The following is a 20,023-nucleotide window of genomic DNA, read 5'->3' on the forward strand; positions in this document are numbered from 1 at the left end:
ACCAACACTCCTATCCCAGTATCTCCCATAATGCAAAAACATCTCCTTTTGGATATGTATACTGTTCTGCATTAAGGGATTGGCCACTACCCAGACTAGTTTCGACCTTTATTGAAGTCTCTTCAGTGGGAGTCAAGCCCAAACTAATCTGGATAGTGGCCAATCACTTAATGCAGAACAGTATACATATCCACAAGGAGATGTGTTTTGCATTATGGGAGATACTAGGATAGGAGTATTGGTAGCTTGCCCCACCTTTGCTACGAGTTGCCTGGTGTTGCACTACTTACCAAGGTAAGATAGCACAACACTATATTCAGTCCTGAAGATAATTTCAGGTGCAAACTTTGTTTGCTCTCACTGGGATAAAGGATTAACCTAAATTTATTATATTCTAACCTAGTGAAAAATAAACTTTCAATAAAAAAAGTCATGGGAAGACTTTGGTAAGAACATAGAAAACATATATCAAAAAGATGGCAAAATATAATGGAGGTTGTTGAAGAAGCTTAGAAATGGAGCAAAGAGTGCTGTAAAAGGAGTTAGAGATGATAAAGGTGACATGAAAATGGGAGAAAAAGATATCCTTGAAGTATGGAGTAATTACTTCGAAAAATTGCTAAATGAAACAAGCAGTGATAGTACAGTGGTAAAAGACACTCAACAGGCATACAGTCAGGAACATATCCATACTTGAATTAGAAAAAGTCATCAAAGGCTTGAAATTTGGAAAGGCAGCAGGAGTAGATGATATTCGATCAGAAATTCTGAAGTGTGGTGGTATAAAAGTCTTACAGTGGCTGCACTGCATAGTTCAGAAACCTGGACAGAGGGGCAAATTCCTGATGATTGGAGAAGAGCTCTCATAGTACCCATATATAAAAAGGGAAATAAAACTGAATGTGAGAATTACAGAGATATTTCCCTACTGAGTGTTCCTGGTAAGATTTATGCCAGTATACTTGAGAAAAGGTTGAGAAGAATTGTGGAAGAAAAGCTTGGTGAAGAACAAGCTGGATTCAGTCCAAATAGAGGCTGTCAGGATCAGATCTTCACTTTACAACAAATAGTGGAAAAATCATGCAAATATAACAAAGATCTGTATTTAAGTTTTGTCGATCTGGAAAAGGCATATGACAAGGTGCCAAGAGAGAAGCTGTTCAATACGCTACGGTTATATGGTGTCAATAGGGCATTATATCAAGCAATACTTAGTCTTTATTTGAGTTGCAAGTCAGCAGTTAGAATTGAAGGAAGTACAGGAAGATGGTTTAATGTTAAATCTGGTGTGAGACAAGGATGTACATTATCCCCTCTGTTATTCATTATCTATATGGATCACATTATGAAGGAAAGTGGTATTAAATATGATATCAAAATTGGAGATGTTAATGTCAGCTCTTTGCTTTATGCGGACGATGTTATACTTCTAAATAAATCCACTACAAGTCTGCAAGATTCCCTGACTAAATTGAATAGCTGTTGTGATAGATATTGTATGAAGGTCAGCAATAAAAAGACAAAGACAATGAAAATAGGCAGAATTGTTGAAAATTTCAACTGCATTGTGAATGGAGAGCCTGTGGAACAAGTAAAACATTTCAGCTACTTAGGCACAATTTTTAGTGAAGATGGTAAATTAAATATGGAAATAGACAACAGAATCAACAAAGCTGGTATGGTGGGCACTCAATTGAATAAATTCATAAGGAACAAGAGAGAATTTAGTCGGAACACTAACTTAGCTGTATACAAGACAGTGTTCAAACCAGTTTTAACTTATGGATGTGAGAGCTGGATCAGAAGTAAAACACTTGACCAAAGACTAGAGACCCCAGATATGAGAGTCCTGAGAAAGATGATAGACATGAACAGATGGCATCAAGGGCAATATCATATGAAAGACAAGGATATTAGGAAAGAACTTGATATTGTCAGCATCCAGGAATGCGTTAGTAGAGCTAATCTCAGGTGGTATGGTCACTTAAACTAAATGGGCAAGAAAAGATTAGCAAAACAAGTGTTCTCTGCCAGGTTGGCAGGAAAACGAACCAGAGGTAGACCAAGATATAGGTGGATTGATACGGTACAATGTGCCTTAGATGATAGAAATATAGGATCTGATAATGTTGGAGTCTTGACAATAACAGACTGATTTGGAGGAAAATTGTAAATAGGAAGTTAGTAATGATGTAAATCTTTCATGTAGTATTATCATATCCTGTATATCCCCTTGAGGATACATGGCAGGAATTTGATGATGATGATGATGATGAAAAGTTTTATGTTTAGTCTTTCAAGTAGGGTTTCCAGACTATGCAAAAAAAAAAAGTAAAGATAAATAATTAAAAAACTCTAATCCACCCACATTAGTACTAATGTACTATAGGTTTCTAATGTTTTGTGGATAGAAGTTACATAAAAAAAGTTTCTATGAAGCTTAGTTATTTGGTCACAATAGGCAATTGAGACCAACATATTGAGGAAAGGTGAGATAATGATTATTGTGAGGGTTATTATTTTGGCCTAATGAAAAAAAAAAAAAAAGAGAGCCATTTTGAGTGTTTCTAGCTTCATCTGCCTTTATCTTGCTGTATTTCAAAATGCTTCTGATATTCCTCCTTCTATTTAATAAATGTTTCAGATTTTCTTCATTGTTGGCCAAATGGTTGGTGTACTCACTTTCCAACCAACAGGCTGTGGGTTCTTATTCTGCCATAGGTATGGTTGTTTTTAATTTTCTTTAAGTGAAGATGAATTTCATCACCTGGTGTGAGACCACCACCTTGCTCATTGGAGGCATGAATTGGCTTGAAAAAGTTCCATGTTTGTTCTCTATAGCAGGCTATAAAAATGCAAAAAATTATCGTAGTCGTCGTCCGGTAGCATCCTCTAGCAAGAGGGTTGCAGCAGATGAGCAGCAATTCTCCATTTCTCTCTGTCTATCACCTCCATCATTCTTAAACCAGTCCATTCCATGATGTCATTAAACCACTCTCTAGTTGGTCTTCCACGTCTTCTCTTCTCCTCAACTTTCCCTGGTAATATAGTTCTTGTCAGGTGTCTCGAAGAACCTCTCAGAAGATGTCCTGCAATCTGGTCTTTCTTTGCATAATATTCTTTAGCAGTGTTCTTTCCATCTCAGCTCATCTTAAAACTTCTTGATTTGATATTCTTTCTGTAGAGCTAATCTTTTCCATCTTTCTGTAACACCACATTTTCAATGCATTAATTCTTTCCATATCTCTCTTTCTTAGTGTCCATGACTCACTTCCATAACTTGCAATAGTCCAAACTGTTGCTTTAACTATTCCAGTTCTAACACCTATTTTAGTGTATTATGAATGTTTGTGTGATTTTGAATGGGTACTTTTCATCTAAATCACAACACATCTTGTTTATTAAAATTCTCTTCATTTCCATAAATGCCGATTTAGCTTTGCCTATTCTATTTCTAATGTCCAACTCTGAAGTTCCTTTCTCTGAGATCCAGCTACCTAAATATTGAAATCTTTCCACTTCTTCTAAAATCTCTCCTCCACATCTTATTTTTACATTATCTCCTATTTTTCTACCCATTTTCATTATCTTGGTCTTTTTTGTGTTAATTCTTAGTCCATACTCTTTACAAGAGTTTTCAATTCTTTGAACAATTTGTTGTAACCCATTTTCACTTTCTGCCATCACCACTACATCATCCACATATCTTAAGTTATTAATGATTCTTCCGTTTATTTTTATTCCTTCTTCTACATCCTCAAGTGTCTCTCTAAGCATTTGTTCACTATAAAGGTTAAACAATAATGGTGATAACTTGCATCCTTATCTAACTTCTCTCTCCACCAGGAATTCTCCTATTTCCTCTCCATTTACACATACTGATGCTATTTGTGACCAATATAATCTACAAAAAATTATAGAAATGAATAAAAAAATAGGAAAAAATCTTTAACTGCCTATGGTATTAATGTACTATAGATTCATAGCCTTTCATGGATGGGAGTCACATAATAATGCAAATTATGCATTAAGGTGATAGTAGTTATGCAGTTTTTATGTGCTATCTTTTAAACTCGCTTATTACAAAAACTCATATATTAAAATTTTTAAATAATTGGTTATTTTAAGATAATTTTTGATAGATATAATGTATTCCTTTGGATAAGTGGTTTTGCCATACTTCACTGAGTAGTAAATCCAAAAATTATTTTGACATGTAATCTACTCTTATGAGGATGCATACAAACAGATCATGTCTGAGGATTCTCTCTGACAAAAATCACAATGTATTTAATATAACATGATTTTGAATGGGTACTTTTCATCTAAATCACAACACATCTTGGATAATCACTCTCCTACTAATAACACATCATTAAATATCAAGAGAATTTCTATTCCCTGTTTCAAGGTTTCTCTGAACGGATCTTAAGTGTTCTAAAAAAAGTAATTTTCAAAACCAGGAAATAAGATTTCTTATTTTCTGATTGTCCAACTAGTCCAGCAAAAATAGAAGAGATCACAGTAATAAAAGAGAGGAGGTTTAACTAGAGTGATGGTAAGAATCTATGGAACAGTACAAAAATTCTTCCCATAAGTCCTTTTGGGCTGTGAACACCACTTGAAGGTATGTATAGGAAATTATTGATGATGAAAGCCTTTAAAATTTCAGAAACTTTTCATAGAATGCTATAAAGTTCTTTACAAAAAACTAATTTGAATCACCTTGATGTTTAAAAACTTCACGATTTTGGGAATGATCTTGAACTGGCATTTGTAATCTGAAAATGGTTGGAAGAATGCATTTTACATTTGGTGAGAGTGACCATGAGGTGATTACCTGGGTGGTTGCCAACAGTATGAGGACCTCTGTAAGAAAAGGGTATATGAGGAACTACAAGAGCGGGGGGTGATTATGAAGAGCTCAGGAGAGAGAGAGAGAGAGAGAGACAGCTTGCAGGTGTAGCATGGAATGAGTTAGCTGGAAAAGAGATCAATGCAGCTTGGGGGATTTTCAAAAACTATTTAGTAGATGCAATGTCTAAAGGTATTTCAAGGGTGAGAAGGTTAAATAAGGTGGGTGTGAAATGGATGAATAAAGAGATTAAGCATGTGATACAGAGAAAAAGGGCATTGTGGAGGCAGCATGAGAGAAGTGGAAATAACCAATTCCATGAGGTCTACAAAGACCAAGCAAGGAGGGTGACTTGGTTGGTGAGGGTAGCTAAAGAGAGGTATGAACAGTAGTTGGCTAATGAAGCCAAAAAGAATCCTAAGGAGTTCTTTTGATATGTAGCCAGCAAAAGAAAGAATAATTATGGAAGGATGGCATTGATTGGAGAAAATGGAATAAAGACAGCTGATGTAGAATTTGTGGTGGAGATACTTAATGAGCAGTTCATAAAGGTCTTTCAATCTTGTGAATGTCACTTCATGGAGAGATTGAGAGCAGTTGTGATGGGGGAAGAGAGACCGACTGTAAGTGAGCAAGAGGTGTATGGGGAGTTGAGCAAACTAGATGTAAATTAGGCTGTGGGACTTGATAATATATCACAACGTATTCTGAAGGAATGTACCAGGGAGTTGATGCCGGCCTTGACATATTTTTTTTTAATACGAGTCTTGCACTCGGTGAAGTTCCTAAGGAGGGGAAGGAAAGCAACATTATGAAGTGGCATCTTGCCACTTCATAATCTTAATTTCTATTTTTCACTTGAATTCTATCACCTCCTTTATGAAGTGATAGAACTCAAGCATCAAACTATAGGCCTATCTGTGTGTCAGGTGTTGTAGTTAAGTTGTTGGAGCAGCTTGTGAGAACTAGGATTCAGAATTGGGTTGATAACAATGGTATTATATTTGATGGACAGCATGGATTTACTAAAGGGAGGTCATGTTTTAGTAATCTACTTACTTATTAAAATAAGGTGACTGCTTCCATGGACCAAGGAGAAGGATACACAGTAATATACTTAGATTTCGCCAAGGCTTTTGATAGATTACTGCATGATAAGTTGATAGTCAAACTAGAGTGGATGGGATTGGATATTAGATTGGTGCATTTGATTGGAGACTGGCTATCTGATAGGTATGAACAAGTTATGTATGGGGGAGCAATATCCAGGGAGCGATAGGTTGCATGCCTATACAGAAACCACTGATTTCTGCAGAGAACCGGAAAGTTCATCTACAGTGGTGTCAGGAACACTGTGATTGGACACTGGAAGACTGGAAAAAAGTCTTGTAATCTGACAAGTCATAGTATATCTTATTCTGTACCAATGGTAGGCAGAGAGTTTGGCAGGTTGCACTGTGAAGCAATGAACCCAGCTTGCCTTGTGTCTACAATGCAAATTGGCTTCATTGCTACTCTCAATGTTCTGGAGATGGTGTCATGGTGGACATCTTCTGTTGGTATGAAATGATTCCCCTGATATTGCTGGAAGGTTGGGTGTCCTCCAAAGAATATCTAAACATTATTGCCGATCAATTCCATCCTGCAATGTTGACTTTTTATTCTTTAGGTGATGGTTGTTTCATGGACAATAATGCTACTGTCCATCATTCAAGAATTGTTCAGCACTGGTTCAGCAAGCATGACAGTGACTTCCACCATCTTCCCTTGTCACTATAAAGCCTGAATCTGAACCCTATTAAGAATGTATGAGACATGTTAGAAAAACAGATCTGGGAGCAGAGTCCTCTTCTGTCAATTCTGAGCCAGTTAGGACTTTCTGGTAAAAGCCTGGCATATTGTAGATGAAGATGCAATCCAACATCAAACCACAACATTTTCATCACTAAAGTCGATAAGGGTAATGCCATAGTAGTACTTAATTGCCCTGAATATGATTGAAAAATGTCAATCCTTCAGAGAATTGGCATTAGCCTTACCATACACAAAAACAGTTTTGGTTCTTCTACTTATAAGTTAGCCAAACATTTAGTCCAAGAATTCTCTCCCATTGCAGGCTACACTTCTTCCCATGTTAAAAATTTTGTGCAATTCAAACCTTGCTTGTTAGACGCAATCCTCAGTGATACTGATATTATGGTCAGTTTGATTATAGCCTCCCTGTGCACGCCTAAAAGAAACCTCTGAACTCATTCAGACATTCTTTCCTCCAACATATCAGCCTTATTAATTTTTACTACTTGGCAGTGAAAATCAAGATTACAGGGAAAGTTATGTGCTCCCTCCTCACCCCTTCATCACCATTAATCTTTTTGTGGGATATTTTGAAAATATGGTCCTTTGCTACTCTCAAACCTTCAACATTGCTATGCCATGTTGGTAATGTGCTCTCTATTTGGTTGGCTAGGAAGTGTTTTAGTACCATCTCAACAGCCAATGCTTGAAGATCTGTTTCACCATTGAAAATTCAGAAAAGCAATAACTGTCTACCCTTCTTTGACACAATGGTCATCTTGCTATCCTGTGGATCCTTATCCTTTTCTGTTTGTAGAAAACTTATCCATCATCTGCCACATCATCACCCCCCCACCTCCCAGTGGTATTATGCTATAAAAACATTAGCAAATAGAATCAGAACCAGCCTCTACACTGAAATCAGTCACATTTGATTTTTTATCCAATGGTTTCCCTTTTGCAAAATCAGCAGAACTCTCCACTCATTCATCAAATTCAATCACCCAAAACCTAGAGCATAAAAAATTCCATTACCATACAGAACAACTGTAATGTAGATAATAGACATAGTTTCTGTGTTTTCCCAGATAGATAGTATGTTAGTTTGCAGGAGCAAGGAATACTGTAGACACTGGTAGGATTTTGATCAGTGATGGCAAACCTATGACATGTGTGTCAGCACTGACACACTTGAGGGTTTCAGGTGACACACCTTGAATGTTGAAAGATATTGGTATTCTGATGAAAAAACTGCGATAAATCGTGTAAGATTGCTCTCGGTTAAGGCGAAGGTAGGTTTCGGTTCATTGAAAGAATTATATTTTATAGTTAGCTTATTTCTATTTTATTTTGTAGTTAGCTTATTTCTATTTTATTTTGTAACTAACCTATAAATAACGAGCGTTTTAAGTTTACATTTTCTCTCTTAATCATTATAATTTCTGCATAGTCATATGATATTATAAAAACTTATAAAAATTATTAGCAATATTATATGATGCAAACTTATAAATACGTGCTTTATATATTATAAACTCAAAGTTTTCATTTGACTTCTGTGTGAAATTCGTTCATGCATGCATTCCAAGTCTCTCGATTGAGTAATACAAGTTCTAAACATATTTAAAACCACTTTAACAGAAAATATAATTTGCAGCATTAAATATTGAATTTATCTGAGTAAATAATGAAAACATTTTTATAGTTGCAATAAATTCAGCAAATTTTGTTAAATAATGCAAATAGTAACAACTTACGATGATGTCGCAACAAAACCTACTAAATAGCTGCTATTTAGTAAGTTTTTAGAGCCTTGAGAATAAACTCAAAATATTTCAACGTGATTTAGAAAGTAACAATTTTAAGTATTTCCCAAGAGTGAAATTTTTTTTTAATGAAACCAGCCCCAAAAATCATGAACAACATATCAACCAATCTATCAAAGTTTTAAAGTCAGTAACTGAGCAGTTTTCTTCTAGATTTGAGCAATTTCGAATGTTGGAACAAACAATCCAATTCATAAAGTATCCTGATGAAACAGAATTCATGGATCTTAAATTAGATGGCTTTGAGTCATTGGATTTAAAAGATCTAGAAATGCAACTAGCCGACTTCCAGTGTAATCATATCTGGTAAAGAAAGTTTATTGCTCTTAGAAACGAATTAGAAGTACTTGAGCGGGAACATCTGCATACCGCGTGTAAAAATTCAGACAGTAAAATTCTAACCGTGTGGAATAGCCTTCCCGAAAACTTTCATGCTCTTAAAATCTTTGCTAAAGCTCTTCTGACAATTTTCTCTTCTACATACTCTTGTGAAACTCTATTTTCTGCCTTAGATAGTATCAAATCAAAAGGGAGAAATAGATTGAGCAATGATTTGAACGCTGCCTGTGTAGCATTAAAATGTGTACCCTATAGTCCTTCTGTAAAGCAACTTTCTGCCAGTACTCAACAACAGAAAAGTCATTAAATGTAATGTAAGTTTGTAATTTCACTTTATTAAATGAATCGTATAATATGAATTGATAGATTTTATATCAATGTCCTATTAAATAAATAGCCTATTATGATATGTATAAGTCACTATCTATGATTATGTAATTAAATTTATAATGCATGTATGCAAGTGGCACATCAACAACATCAATATTTAAAAAAAAAAGATGTTTGACACACCTGGGTAAAAAGGTTTGCCATCACTGATCTAGATAATGGCAAGGATCTTTTGCTGAGCAAATAAGGATAGATAATTTTTGGTATGGCCTGGAGGAAGTCTGTTTGTCATACAGTTTTAGAGCATATAAATGTTTTTCTGAATGTTCTAAAAAAGCATGATATACAGACTTCCTTCAAGCCATACCAAAAATTAGCTACCCTTATCTGCTCAGCAAAATATCCTTGCCATTGTCTAGTTCATTCTGATTCTTTATTCCTGCAAACTAACATACTATCCATCATTGGCACACCCAGGGAGGGGGCCAAGGGACCCCCCCCCCAAAAAAAAAAGAAAAAGGGAAAAAAAAACACTAGAAAAATTTTTAAAATTCTTTTCCTAATTAAAATTCATTTTTTTAAAAATTTATGTTGTGTCATGTCTTCTATTTCTATGCTACTTATGAATTAGCAGTCACATAAGGTGGGAATACCCTATAGCTATCGGGAATCCTGGCCACTGCAAATTAAGTAGTGCTGAGGCACTACTTTGTTTGCCCAAGCCGAGCCAGAGGAGATCACGAGTATCATGTATTGGCAATTACTGCAGATGCTCAGTCATAGCTCGTATGCAATGCTTAGTGTGTATTCTCAAATTGACTGCTCAACTCCCCCCCCCTCCCCCAAAGATTAAATGCTGAGTGCACCACTGCTATCCATCTGGGAGAACACAGAAACTATGTCCATAATCTCCATTACAGTTGTTCTGGGGGTAGTAGACCATACCATGGATACAAATCACTGAATTCAATGAAAAAATCTCCCTTTTATCAGAAGAAAATTTAAATTTGAGAGACTATTTCTAGAATCCATCACAGCAATACAACATTCTCCAAATCTAAACAAATTCAGCTGCCTCATGTTACCAAAAATCTGGGAGACTATTATCTAAGGCCATTAGTAAGATTCCATCACCACACTCTTGAGGTTGCCAGTTAGGGCAACCTCAAGAGTGTGGTGATGGAATCCTTTTTTTTTTTTTTTTACAATCAGTTTATGTTTATTCTTATATTATATCTAATTTTACAATCATTTTTTACGATCTGCCTTTTTTCTGATATGCCTATCTGCAAATGCTTAGTGTATGTCTCTACATTCATGAAAATGTCTTGGTGACCAAGGTGAAATACTGGCCTAATAATTTAATATTCGAATAAATTTAGTTAGGTAATTATTATTCCTAGATATGTGTTTCTTCCTCTAAACATTAATATGGTGATAATGAATGTAGGAGCAATATAGCAGCACATTCCACATACAATCACTTGTAGTGGGAAAATTCTGTTTCTTGCTTTCTCTATACCGACTACAGTTTTATTAATTTTCCAGGGATGGCTTCCCATTCTTTATACCTCCTTTCATATATTGCAAACTCAGTTTTTATAAATCTTTAAACCAGAAAAACAGTTTCTTGACAGTTTCTCTTACTTATTCTTTCTGATGACAGTTATTTATTGAAAAAAAAAAAGTTAGTTCTTAGTTAAAATCTTTAAGTGTACAGTATTTTACAATTCCATAAATATTGCTATTGAAATATCTTAAACTTTTTGTGTTATATTTATTTATTTATTATTATTTATTTATTTTTTACTGAAATAAAAGGCTTGTCAGATTATAAACAATTATATACTTGAACATTACTTATACATTTTTTGAAGGTTAACACAGATACATTTGAAGTTATACTACAAGATTCAAGTGAACCACCAAATAGCTCTCCACTGTATAGGATACCTATATACATTCTGCAAAATATAAATAAACCACCAGTGAGAGATCCTTTATGTACATTATCTCTTGAAGTTAAAGAAACAGATATTGGAATTATTACAAATGCATCATTACATTATGTGGATAATGATTCTTCAGATGCAGAAATTGTTTATAATATAACTAGATTTCCTAGGATTATTTTGTCACATACACACTCTGGTAAGTTAGTTTAAATTTGAATAACTTTCTCTAAGTTACCTACATTTTTTGGTAATTACATTTTCTAATGAGAGTTTTTTTTTTCCTGCTGCTGCTGGAACATTTTTAATGTTAAAATAAATTTAATTTAAGTAAAATATTTATTTCAGTGAATAGTGAATTATAGTCTATATGAATATCCACTTTCAGTAAGTGAATAAACAGCTCTCAGGCCAGTGAAATCTTATTGAAAAATTAATATAAAAGATGAATATACGTGTATACAGAATCCTTTACCGAATCAGTCCTTTAATTAGTATACTACTAAACAAAGCATGTTGAAGGTTGCATTCTTATCGAAATATGTATTCATACTTTCCAGCTGATTCTCATCATTCATCTGAACTCTTACATTACAAATGTTTTTAAGTATTGTATACTTTTTTCTTCTCTTTTCTTTCTTTTCTTTTCTTTTTTTTCTTTCTTCTTCTTCCTTTTCTTTTTCTTTTTTTCTTTCTTCTTCTTCCTTTTCTTTTTCTTTTTTTTTTGTTTGAATCCAGGTCTCACATATGTACTGAAGAAGCTATCTCCATTCAAAGAAGTTTCAAATGGCAGTGTTTGTCTATTTATTTATAAGATAACAATAGATATTTACCCCCCCCCCCAACCTCTTTTAATAATTTTCAGTGGCCATCTGATGCCATTTTGGCTCTTTGCTTCAATAACAGCCATTTAGCCATTTGATTGATATAGGTAGCATTGTTAAGAATTAATATAATTCTCAAAATATATTATTAATACATTAAGAAAAAATAACAGTAATGGAAACAGAATAGATTCATACATGCTTATAATCTTTTCTCTTTGGTTTTATACATATTGGAGCATCTTAATTTAGATGATCTTTGCTCTTGCAGCATCTTTCATGAATCTACATGTGTAGATTCATGAAATGGAACTGCTACACTTGTTGTTGTACTGTCACTATCATTCACTGCCTTAATGTCTACATCCTTCTTCCAGGTTTGGAAATGCAGGATAATTTCAATAGATTAGCAGTATCAGAAAAGGGTAAGAGTTTCCATGCCAGTTTAATGTGGGCAAATTGTAAGATTATTTAGTTTGGGATAAAAAAAATTACAAAATTACAAGATGTATTATGTTAATGACTGTGTGCTATGTAATGAACAACAGGATGTTGAAGTTTAGAGGATATATTGCACAAAGGGATGAAAATATCTTTGATAATGTTTTGGTATGGCCATGTGTACACTACTGTCCACAGATCCTGTCAGCTGGATTCCTGTAGAGAGGCTCTAGAGGTGAGCAACTAAGATAGTAACAGGTCTGTGGGCTGCTCCCTGTGGTCTATACTAGTGTTTCTCTCAACGTGGTTCGTATGCCCCACAAGGGGGCAATTTGAATATTTTGGGGGCAATTTAGAAAATGATGTTGCATTCGTCACTTCATAACCGATATACTAAAAAAACTCACCATTGTCGGCGATAAATTGTCGATGTTACAATCCTGACTTTCTGAGAAAAAAAACTGACATCACTAGTACAGCAGTCAATGTAAATACAATATCAAGAAGAACTCCCAGAAAAGCAAAATGATGAGTCTATTAGAATCAACATAAAGGGAACAATAACATGGCTTTTCTCATGAGACAGAAACGAAATACCAAAATTCAACTAGTTTTGAAAAAAAATACTGTTGCCCTTTCCTTCATCATATTTAGTTGAATGTGGCTGTAGTGCTGTAAATGACTTGCTACTGAAAAAAAGAAATCATCTGGATATCACAAACCATGGGGATTTGAGATTGAAAATGACTAAATTAGTACCTCAAATAAAAACACTTTGCAGCAGACATCAAGCTCAAGGATCGCATTAACTTGGATTTTATTTTCCCGAATTCAGTTCGATTTATGTTTCGTAATATACAAAGTGTACTATAAAATTTATATTCATTGAAGAAAGTCAAATTAAAAACAGTTTTACCTATGTTCCTTTTTTTTATTTAAAGTACCTATTTATATTATACTTTTTCAGAACTTGGCTGAATATTATGCTGGGGGGGGCATCAAAATCTTTGAGCCATTGAGGTAGGACATTATTATTATTATTATTATTTTTTTTTTTTATTATTCAGGCTTCCATGGAGTCAAAAGACTCATCGTTGGAGGTCCTTTATAAGAAACACAAGTCTATCAAGACTCATTGATGAGTCTCGATGAATCTATCAAGACTCATTGAGGGAGGTCCCTCCAATGAAACACAAGGTCTATCATACCACTCCTTAAATGCATTGACCACTCGCTCTCACCACATTCCACGGTTCAACCACCCTCCATGCAAAGAAACCACTCCTCATCCTCTTTCTCACAGTCTCCTTTCACAGCTTCTAGGGATGGCCCCTTGTCTTCCTACTGTTCAACCAAGCGAAAGAACTCCCCAGTGTCAACCCTGTAACCACCTCTCAACATTTTAAAAGTCTCAATCATATCACCTCTCTTTCTTCTATCCACCAAACTCTGCAGTCCACATTTCCTCAGCCGATCCTCATAACTATCCTTGTACAGTCCTGAAACCATCTTTGTCATCCGTCTTTGTATCCTTTCCACAGTTAATTTATCCCCTTCAAATCCTGGAGACCAAATCTGAGAACAATAGTCTAAGTGTGGTCTGATCAGAGTCTTATACAATGGAATGATAACCCTTTTATCTCTGCAGGTCAGTGTCCTTCTCATTATTGCAGCAATCCTCTGTGTTACCTTCACCACCTTTGCATTATGTCCCCTAAATTTCAAGTTTCTATCAATCATTAACCCCAGATCTCTTGTCTCTCCTACTTCCCCCAGTTTAACTCCTCCCAGAGAGTATGCAGCATCCCATCGATGTTTCCCAAACCTCAAGACCTTACATTTTGCTGCATTAAACAGATACCCCCATTCATTTTCCCATCTATCTAGCTTATTCAAATCCTCTTGCAGGGCTACCACATCTGCACTACTAATAACCCTTCCCAGCTTTGCATCATCCACAAACAACTGAATATCCCATTGCAATCCACCGACAATGTCATTGATATAAAGGTTAAACAATATAGGTCCCAGTACTGAGCCCTGTGGAATCCCACTTGTAACCTTCTGTCTCTTTGATATTGCTTCACCATACACAACTCTCTGATACCTATCAGACAACCAATCCTAATCCAGTTGACCAATCTGACATCCAGACCCATGTGCTGCAACTTGAATATCAGCTTATCATGTGACATTCTGTCAAATGCCTTTGCTAAATCTAGGAAAATAGCAGTATATGCCTTTCCCTCATCTAATGCTCTTGTAACTTTATTATAAAAGGCTAGCATATTGCTAAAACAAGAGCGTCCCTTCACAAATCCATGTTGATTCTCACAGATAATATTACCCTCATCTGTCCAATACTGTATATGGTCCCTCACTACTTTCACCAAGATCTTACTAACTACTGATGACACACAAACTGGCCTATAATTAGACACTTCCAGTCCGCTACTGCCCTTATGCAATGGCACTATCTTACCTTCCTTCCATTCTATGGGCACCTTTCCCGCAGCCAGGTCAAATGCACTGTCAGTTCCCTAGCACATTCTCTCAAAACTCGTGGTGAAATACCATCCAGTCCCATAGCTTTACTGACATCCAGAGTACTCAGTATTTGGAACACACTCTCCTGCACCTCTAAACCTCAAACCTGCCCTATCCTTCTAGTATTCAAATTGATTTCTCCAGGATGAAATACTCCAATTAAGTGTTCATTGAACAATTCCACTATGTCCTCTGCATCAGTCACTCTATTCCCATTTTTATCCCACAATGTCATTCTTCCACAGTCATTTCTCCTCCTACTGGCCACATAGCTAAAAAATTCCCTAGGATTTTCCTTGCATCTAAGGGTCAATCTTTTCTCTTATTCCAGTTTCGCCTTCCTTACCATACTAGTCACTCTCCTAGCCTGTGTCTTATATTCTTCATGTATCTTCTCTTCACCTGTCTCCTTATATCTCTTCCATAGCCTCTTTTTCGCATGTAGCTCCTGTGTAATATTGTTTGTTATCCACTTTACTCCAAATTATGTCCTCTTCTTCACTCGTGGAGTTTACCATTGCTGCTAACAAATATTCATGATCCAAAAAACATTGGGAAAAACACTGGTCTATACCAACAGGGTGTATGGAAGCTCCCACAAACCTTCAAGCTATCCTCAGGGGATAGCTTAAGGTTTATGAATTAATAGTCAAAGTTTAATTGATAGTCAGAAACTAGGTGATATGATAAAAACATGTTATTGAGGAGTTCTATAGAATTAATGCAAAAAAAATTAATATGATAAGAAGCAAGATAACATGGGAAATTGTTTAAGAATGTAGTTTAGCAAGAGTATGAGGACTAGATTTTTTTTTTTTTCTTTCCTTCTTGCAGAGTGGCGAATAGGTTGCTGGTCATCATGAATACTTTTCAGTGAATGAGTTCAAGGAGAAGTATAATAGGCGCTTTGTATTTAGTAAAGGCCTTCTACATTGAGTCCTTGGAATCCATGGAAATTCTCAAGTAATGATAAGAAATAATAATAGTAACCACTTCCAAGAAATATGAAATGCTGGAACAAGTATGTATGAGGATGGTGAGAAAAGTTCTCAGCCTAACAATGAAAAAACGAATTTATAATTTCAGAATTATTTTTATTTTTCAACATAATCTCCCTTAAGACTAATACATTTATTCCAGCAATGCTCCAGTGCCATTAACCCATCCCTTTAGTTGCTCTCAGTAAGATCTGCAAAATACCCTTCTACATCTGCAATTGCCTCTTGGTTCAAAGAAAAATGCTGACCAGTGAGGAAGAGTTTTAGTTTTGGGAAGAGATAGAAGTCAAAAGGAGCCAAATCTGGGAAATAAGTTGGATGTTCATTCCAACAAATTCATAGTGCAGATCCCTTAATTTTCCCATTGCCAAAACGCCTTTGTGGGCAGGTTCATTGTCCTGATGAAAGATGATTTTTTCTTCTGCAAACCAGGTTTTTTCTCAAGAATTTTTTCGTCTAGTTTGGTTAAAAGGTCGAAATAATAATCCCTGGTTATTGTTTTACTCTTTCAAGATAATTAATGAACAGAATGCCTTTAGCATCTCAAAACACTGATGCTATGACCTTTCCTGCTGATGGAACTGACTTTGTCTTCTTTGGTGCTGAAGAACTGGTTTTGACTGTTTTGACTGCTGTTTTCATTCTGGTGTGTAATGGTGAATCCAAGTCTCAACCATAGTAATAAAATCAATGCACAAAATCAGTTTTATTCTTGTTAAAATGCTCCAAACATTGTTCAGAGATTTTCATGCAAGTGCGTTTTTGATCTGCTGTTACCAAGTGCGGCACCCATCTTGCACAAAGCTTTTTCATTTGTAATTCTTCATGCAAAATATATCCTACACGTTCTTTTGAAATGCCTATAGTCTCAGCAATTTCATGCACTTTGACTTGCTGGTCATCCAATGCCATATCGTGCACTTAATCAGTGATTTCTGGTGCTGTTACACTTTTCGGCCTTCTTCACATCAATCATCTTCAAGGCTAGTATGGCCACGTTTAAACTCAGCAGCCCATTTCTTAATTGTTAAAATCAAAGGAGAAGAGTGCCCATAAAACTTTTATGCACTTCGAATGAATTTCTTTTAGCATTAAACCTTCTTTTACAAAGAATTTAATAATCGCATGATACTCAATTTTATCCATTTCAAGGGATACTCTGTATCCCTTGAAAAAGTATAAAAAAAGTATAAAGTATAAAACAGCTGTATAAAACAAACTACGTAATAGAATGACTTGCAATTTCACATGGATGCTTATGACAGATGTACCCACTATTCTCTGTAAAACTTCTCCAGCATTGATCCTATAATAACCCCTTACCAACTTGTAGGTTTCTATCATATCTCCTCTCTTCCTCCTGTCCACCAGACTCTGCAAATTACATCTTCTCAATCTTTCCTCATACTCGACATTCCAGAGGTCAGAAACTACCTAAGTCAGTCTCCTTTGGACCCTTTCCCACATCATCCTTATGAAAACCAGGTGACCAAATCTGGGCACAATAGTCCATGTGTGGCCTAATCAAAGCCTTATATAACGGAACAAGAATCTCCCTACTTCTACACGTCAGTGTCCTCTGCATCATTCCCAGAAGCCTTTGTGTTGTCTTCACAATTTTGGTGATGTGTCCCCCTAAATTTTAGATCCTTATCCACTATCACCCCCAGATCTCTTATTTCCTCTACCTCCAACAATATATTCTCTATATTCTCACCAAGCATAAATTCTGCATCCCATCTTTGTTTTCCAATTTTTAAAACCTTACATTTTGCAACATTGAACTCACATCCCCATTTCCGTGCCCAATCACTCAAATTTATTCAAGTCTTCTTATAAGGCCACAACATCTTCATTACACTTCATGGTTCATCCCAACTTTGCATCATTTGCAAACAACTGAATATCTCCATCCAAATCTTCACCTATATCATTATGATACAAGTTAAACAGTAATGGACCTAAAACAGACCCCTGAGGCACTCCACTAGTGACTTTCCTTTTCCTGTATATCGTTCCCCCCATACACAATTTGTTGATACCTATCAGATAGCCAGTCTCCAATCCAATGCACCAATCTAATATCCAACCCCATCTGCTTTAGTTTGACTGTCATCCTATCATGAGGTACTCTATCAAAAGCCTTTGTGAAATCCAAGTATATTACTGTGTATCCTTTTCCTCTGTCCAAGGAAGCAGTCACTTTATTGTAATAAGTAAGTAGATTACTAAAACATGACCTCCCTTTAGCAAATCCATGCTGTCCATCAAAGATAATACCATTGTTATCAACCCAACTCTAGATCCTAGTTCTCACAAACTTCTCTAACAATTTAACCACAACACCTGATACACAGATAGGCATATAGTTTGATGCTTGAGTTCGATCAACTCCTTTATGAAGAGGCACAATCTTGCCCATCTTCCACTCCTTAGGAACTTGACTGAGTGCAAGACTCATATTAAAAAAATATGTCAAGGCAGGTGTCAACTCCCTGGCACATTCCTTCAGAATACATGGCGATATATTATCAAATCCCACAGCCTTATTAACATCTAGTTTACTCAACTCCAAATACACCTGTTGCTCACCTACAGTCAGTCTCTCCTCCCCATCATCAACTGCTCTCAATCCCTCCATGAAGTCACATTCACAAGATTGAAAGATCTTTATGAACTGCTCATTAAGTATCTCCACCACAAATTCTACATCAGCTGTCTTTATTCCATTTTCTCCAATCAATGCCATCCTTCCATAATTATTCTTTCTTTTGCTGGCTACATATCGAAAGAACTCCTTTGGATTCTTTTTGGCTTCATTAGCCAACTACTGTTCATACCTCTCTTTAGCTACCCTCACCAACCAAGTCACCCTCCTTGCTTGGTCTTTGTAGACCTCATGGAATTGGTTATTTCCACTTCTCTTATGCTGCCTCCACAATGCCGTTTTTCTCTGTATCGCATGCTTGATCTCTTTATTCATCCATCTCACACCTACCTTATTTAACCTTCTCACCCTTGGAATACATTAGACATTGCATCTACTAAACAGTTTTTGAAAATCCCCCAAGCTTCATTGGTCTCTTTTCCAGCTAACTCCTCATTCCATGCTACACCTGCAAGCTGTTTCCTGAGCTCTTCATAATCACCCCCCTTGTAGTTCCACATATATCCTTTTCTCACAGAGGTCCTCGCACTGCTAGCAACCACCCAGGTAATTACCTCATGGTCACCCTCACCAATTGGTGGATGATTTGACTCCTCATTTATAATTACATCCTCTGATGAGATGACCAAATCCAAGACCCTCAATCCTCGTGTGCCCTCTTTTACATGCTGTCTGAGGTAGTTATCCCTCAAAAACTCAAAAAACTCATTTTCTTTACTTCCAGTTGCTATCTCATCATTCCAGTCTATATTGAAATAATTAAAATCACTCATAATGATCACTCTTTTCTTATTTACTTGGCTAATTCAATTGTACCTTTCATTATCACCACCATCCACATCAGCTGTTCTATAACAACATCCCAAGTATTTGATTCCATTCACCTCTATCTGACACCATTCTGCCTCAAAACCACTAGCACTATTTCCCTCTTGCATCTCTACTTTATATGGACATAAGTCTTTCTCTATCATCAATAGCACTCCCCCTCCCTTTTTACCCCTTCTGTTCTCACGAAACACATCATACCCTTCCATCTCTGTCCTGTCAGGATGTCATCCTCTTCCAACCATGTCTCACTTATTCCGACAATCTTTGGGTGAACAGACGGAATTAGTGCAACCATTTCATCTGCCTTGTTTCTTATACTTCTAGCATTTGTATACAAACACAACAGCTTATTTCTGGATCTACAGCTAGTTCCACTGATACCACTCACTCGATGTGATCTCTTCATGCTCGACTGGGGCCATTTCCCTTTCTGCTTCTTCATTTTAAAAACCCTTAAGAAAATTTTATTTTCTTACCATTATCTTTTGCCCACATTGTTTTTTTTTGAATCATCCCGCAGCATTTCTATATCATCTATATTGTAGTATCCATAAAAAAATATGAAAAACATAAAAATGCTTAGTAAATTATAGTTAATAAATAGATATTTCAATTTAA

At 35.8% G+C, this 20,023-nt stretch overlaps 1 protein-coding gene across 1 annotated transcript in view; it reads left to right on the plus strand.

Moving 5' to 3' along the window:
• LOC150100755 (FRAS1-related extracellular matrix protein 1-like) overlaps window positions 1-20,023 on the plus strand; it is a 198,325-nt gene that overhangs the window by 59,257 nt on the left and 119,045 nt on the right. Inside the window, exon 4 of the mRNA XM_090401883.1 lies at window positions 11,022-11,295. Within this exon, the coding sequence (XP_090258009.1) occupies window positions 11,022-11,295 (274 nt within the window). The remainder of the gene's footprint in view (window positions 1-11,021; window positions 11,296-20,023) is intronic.

Source organism: Typopeltis vanoorti, chromosome 12, assembly GCF_054136105.1.
Source record: "Typopeltis vanoorti isolate ZY-2024b chromosome 12, IOZ_Tvanoo_1.0, whole genome shotgun sequence".
Classification (NCBI taxonomy): Eukaryota; Metazoa; Arthropoda; class Arachnida; order Uropygi; family Thelyphonidae; genus Typopeltis; species Typopeltis vanoorti.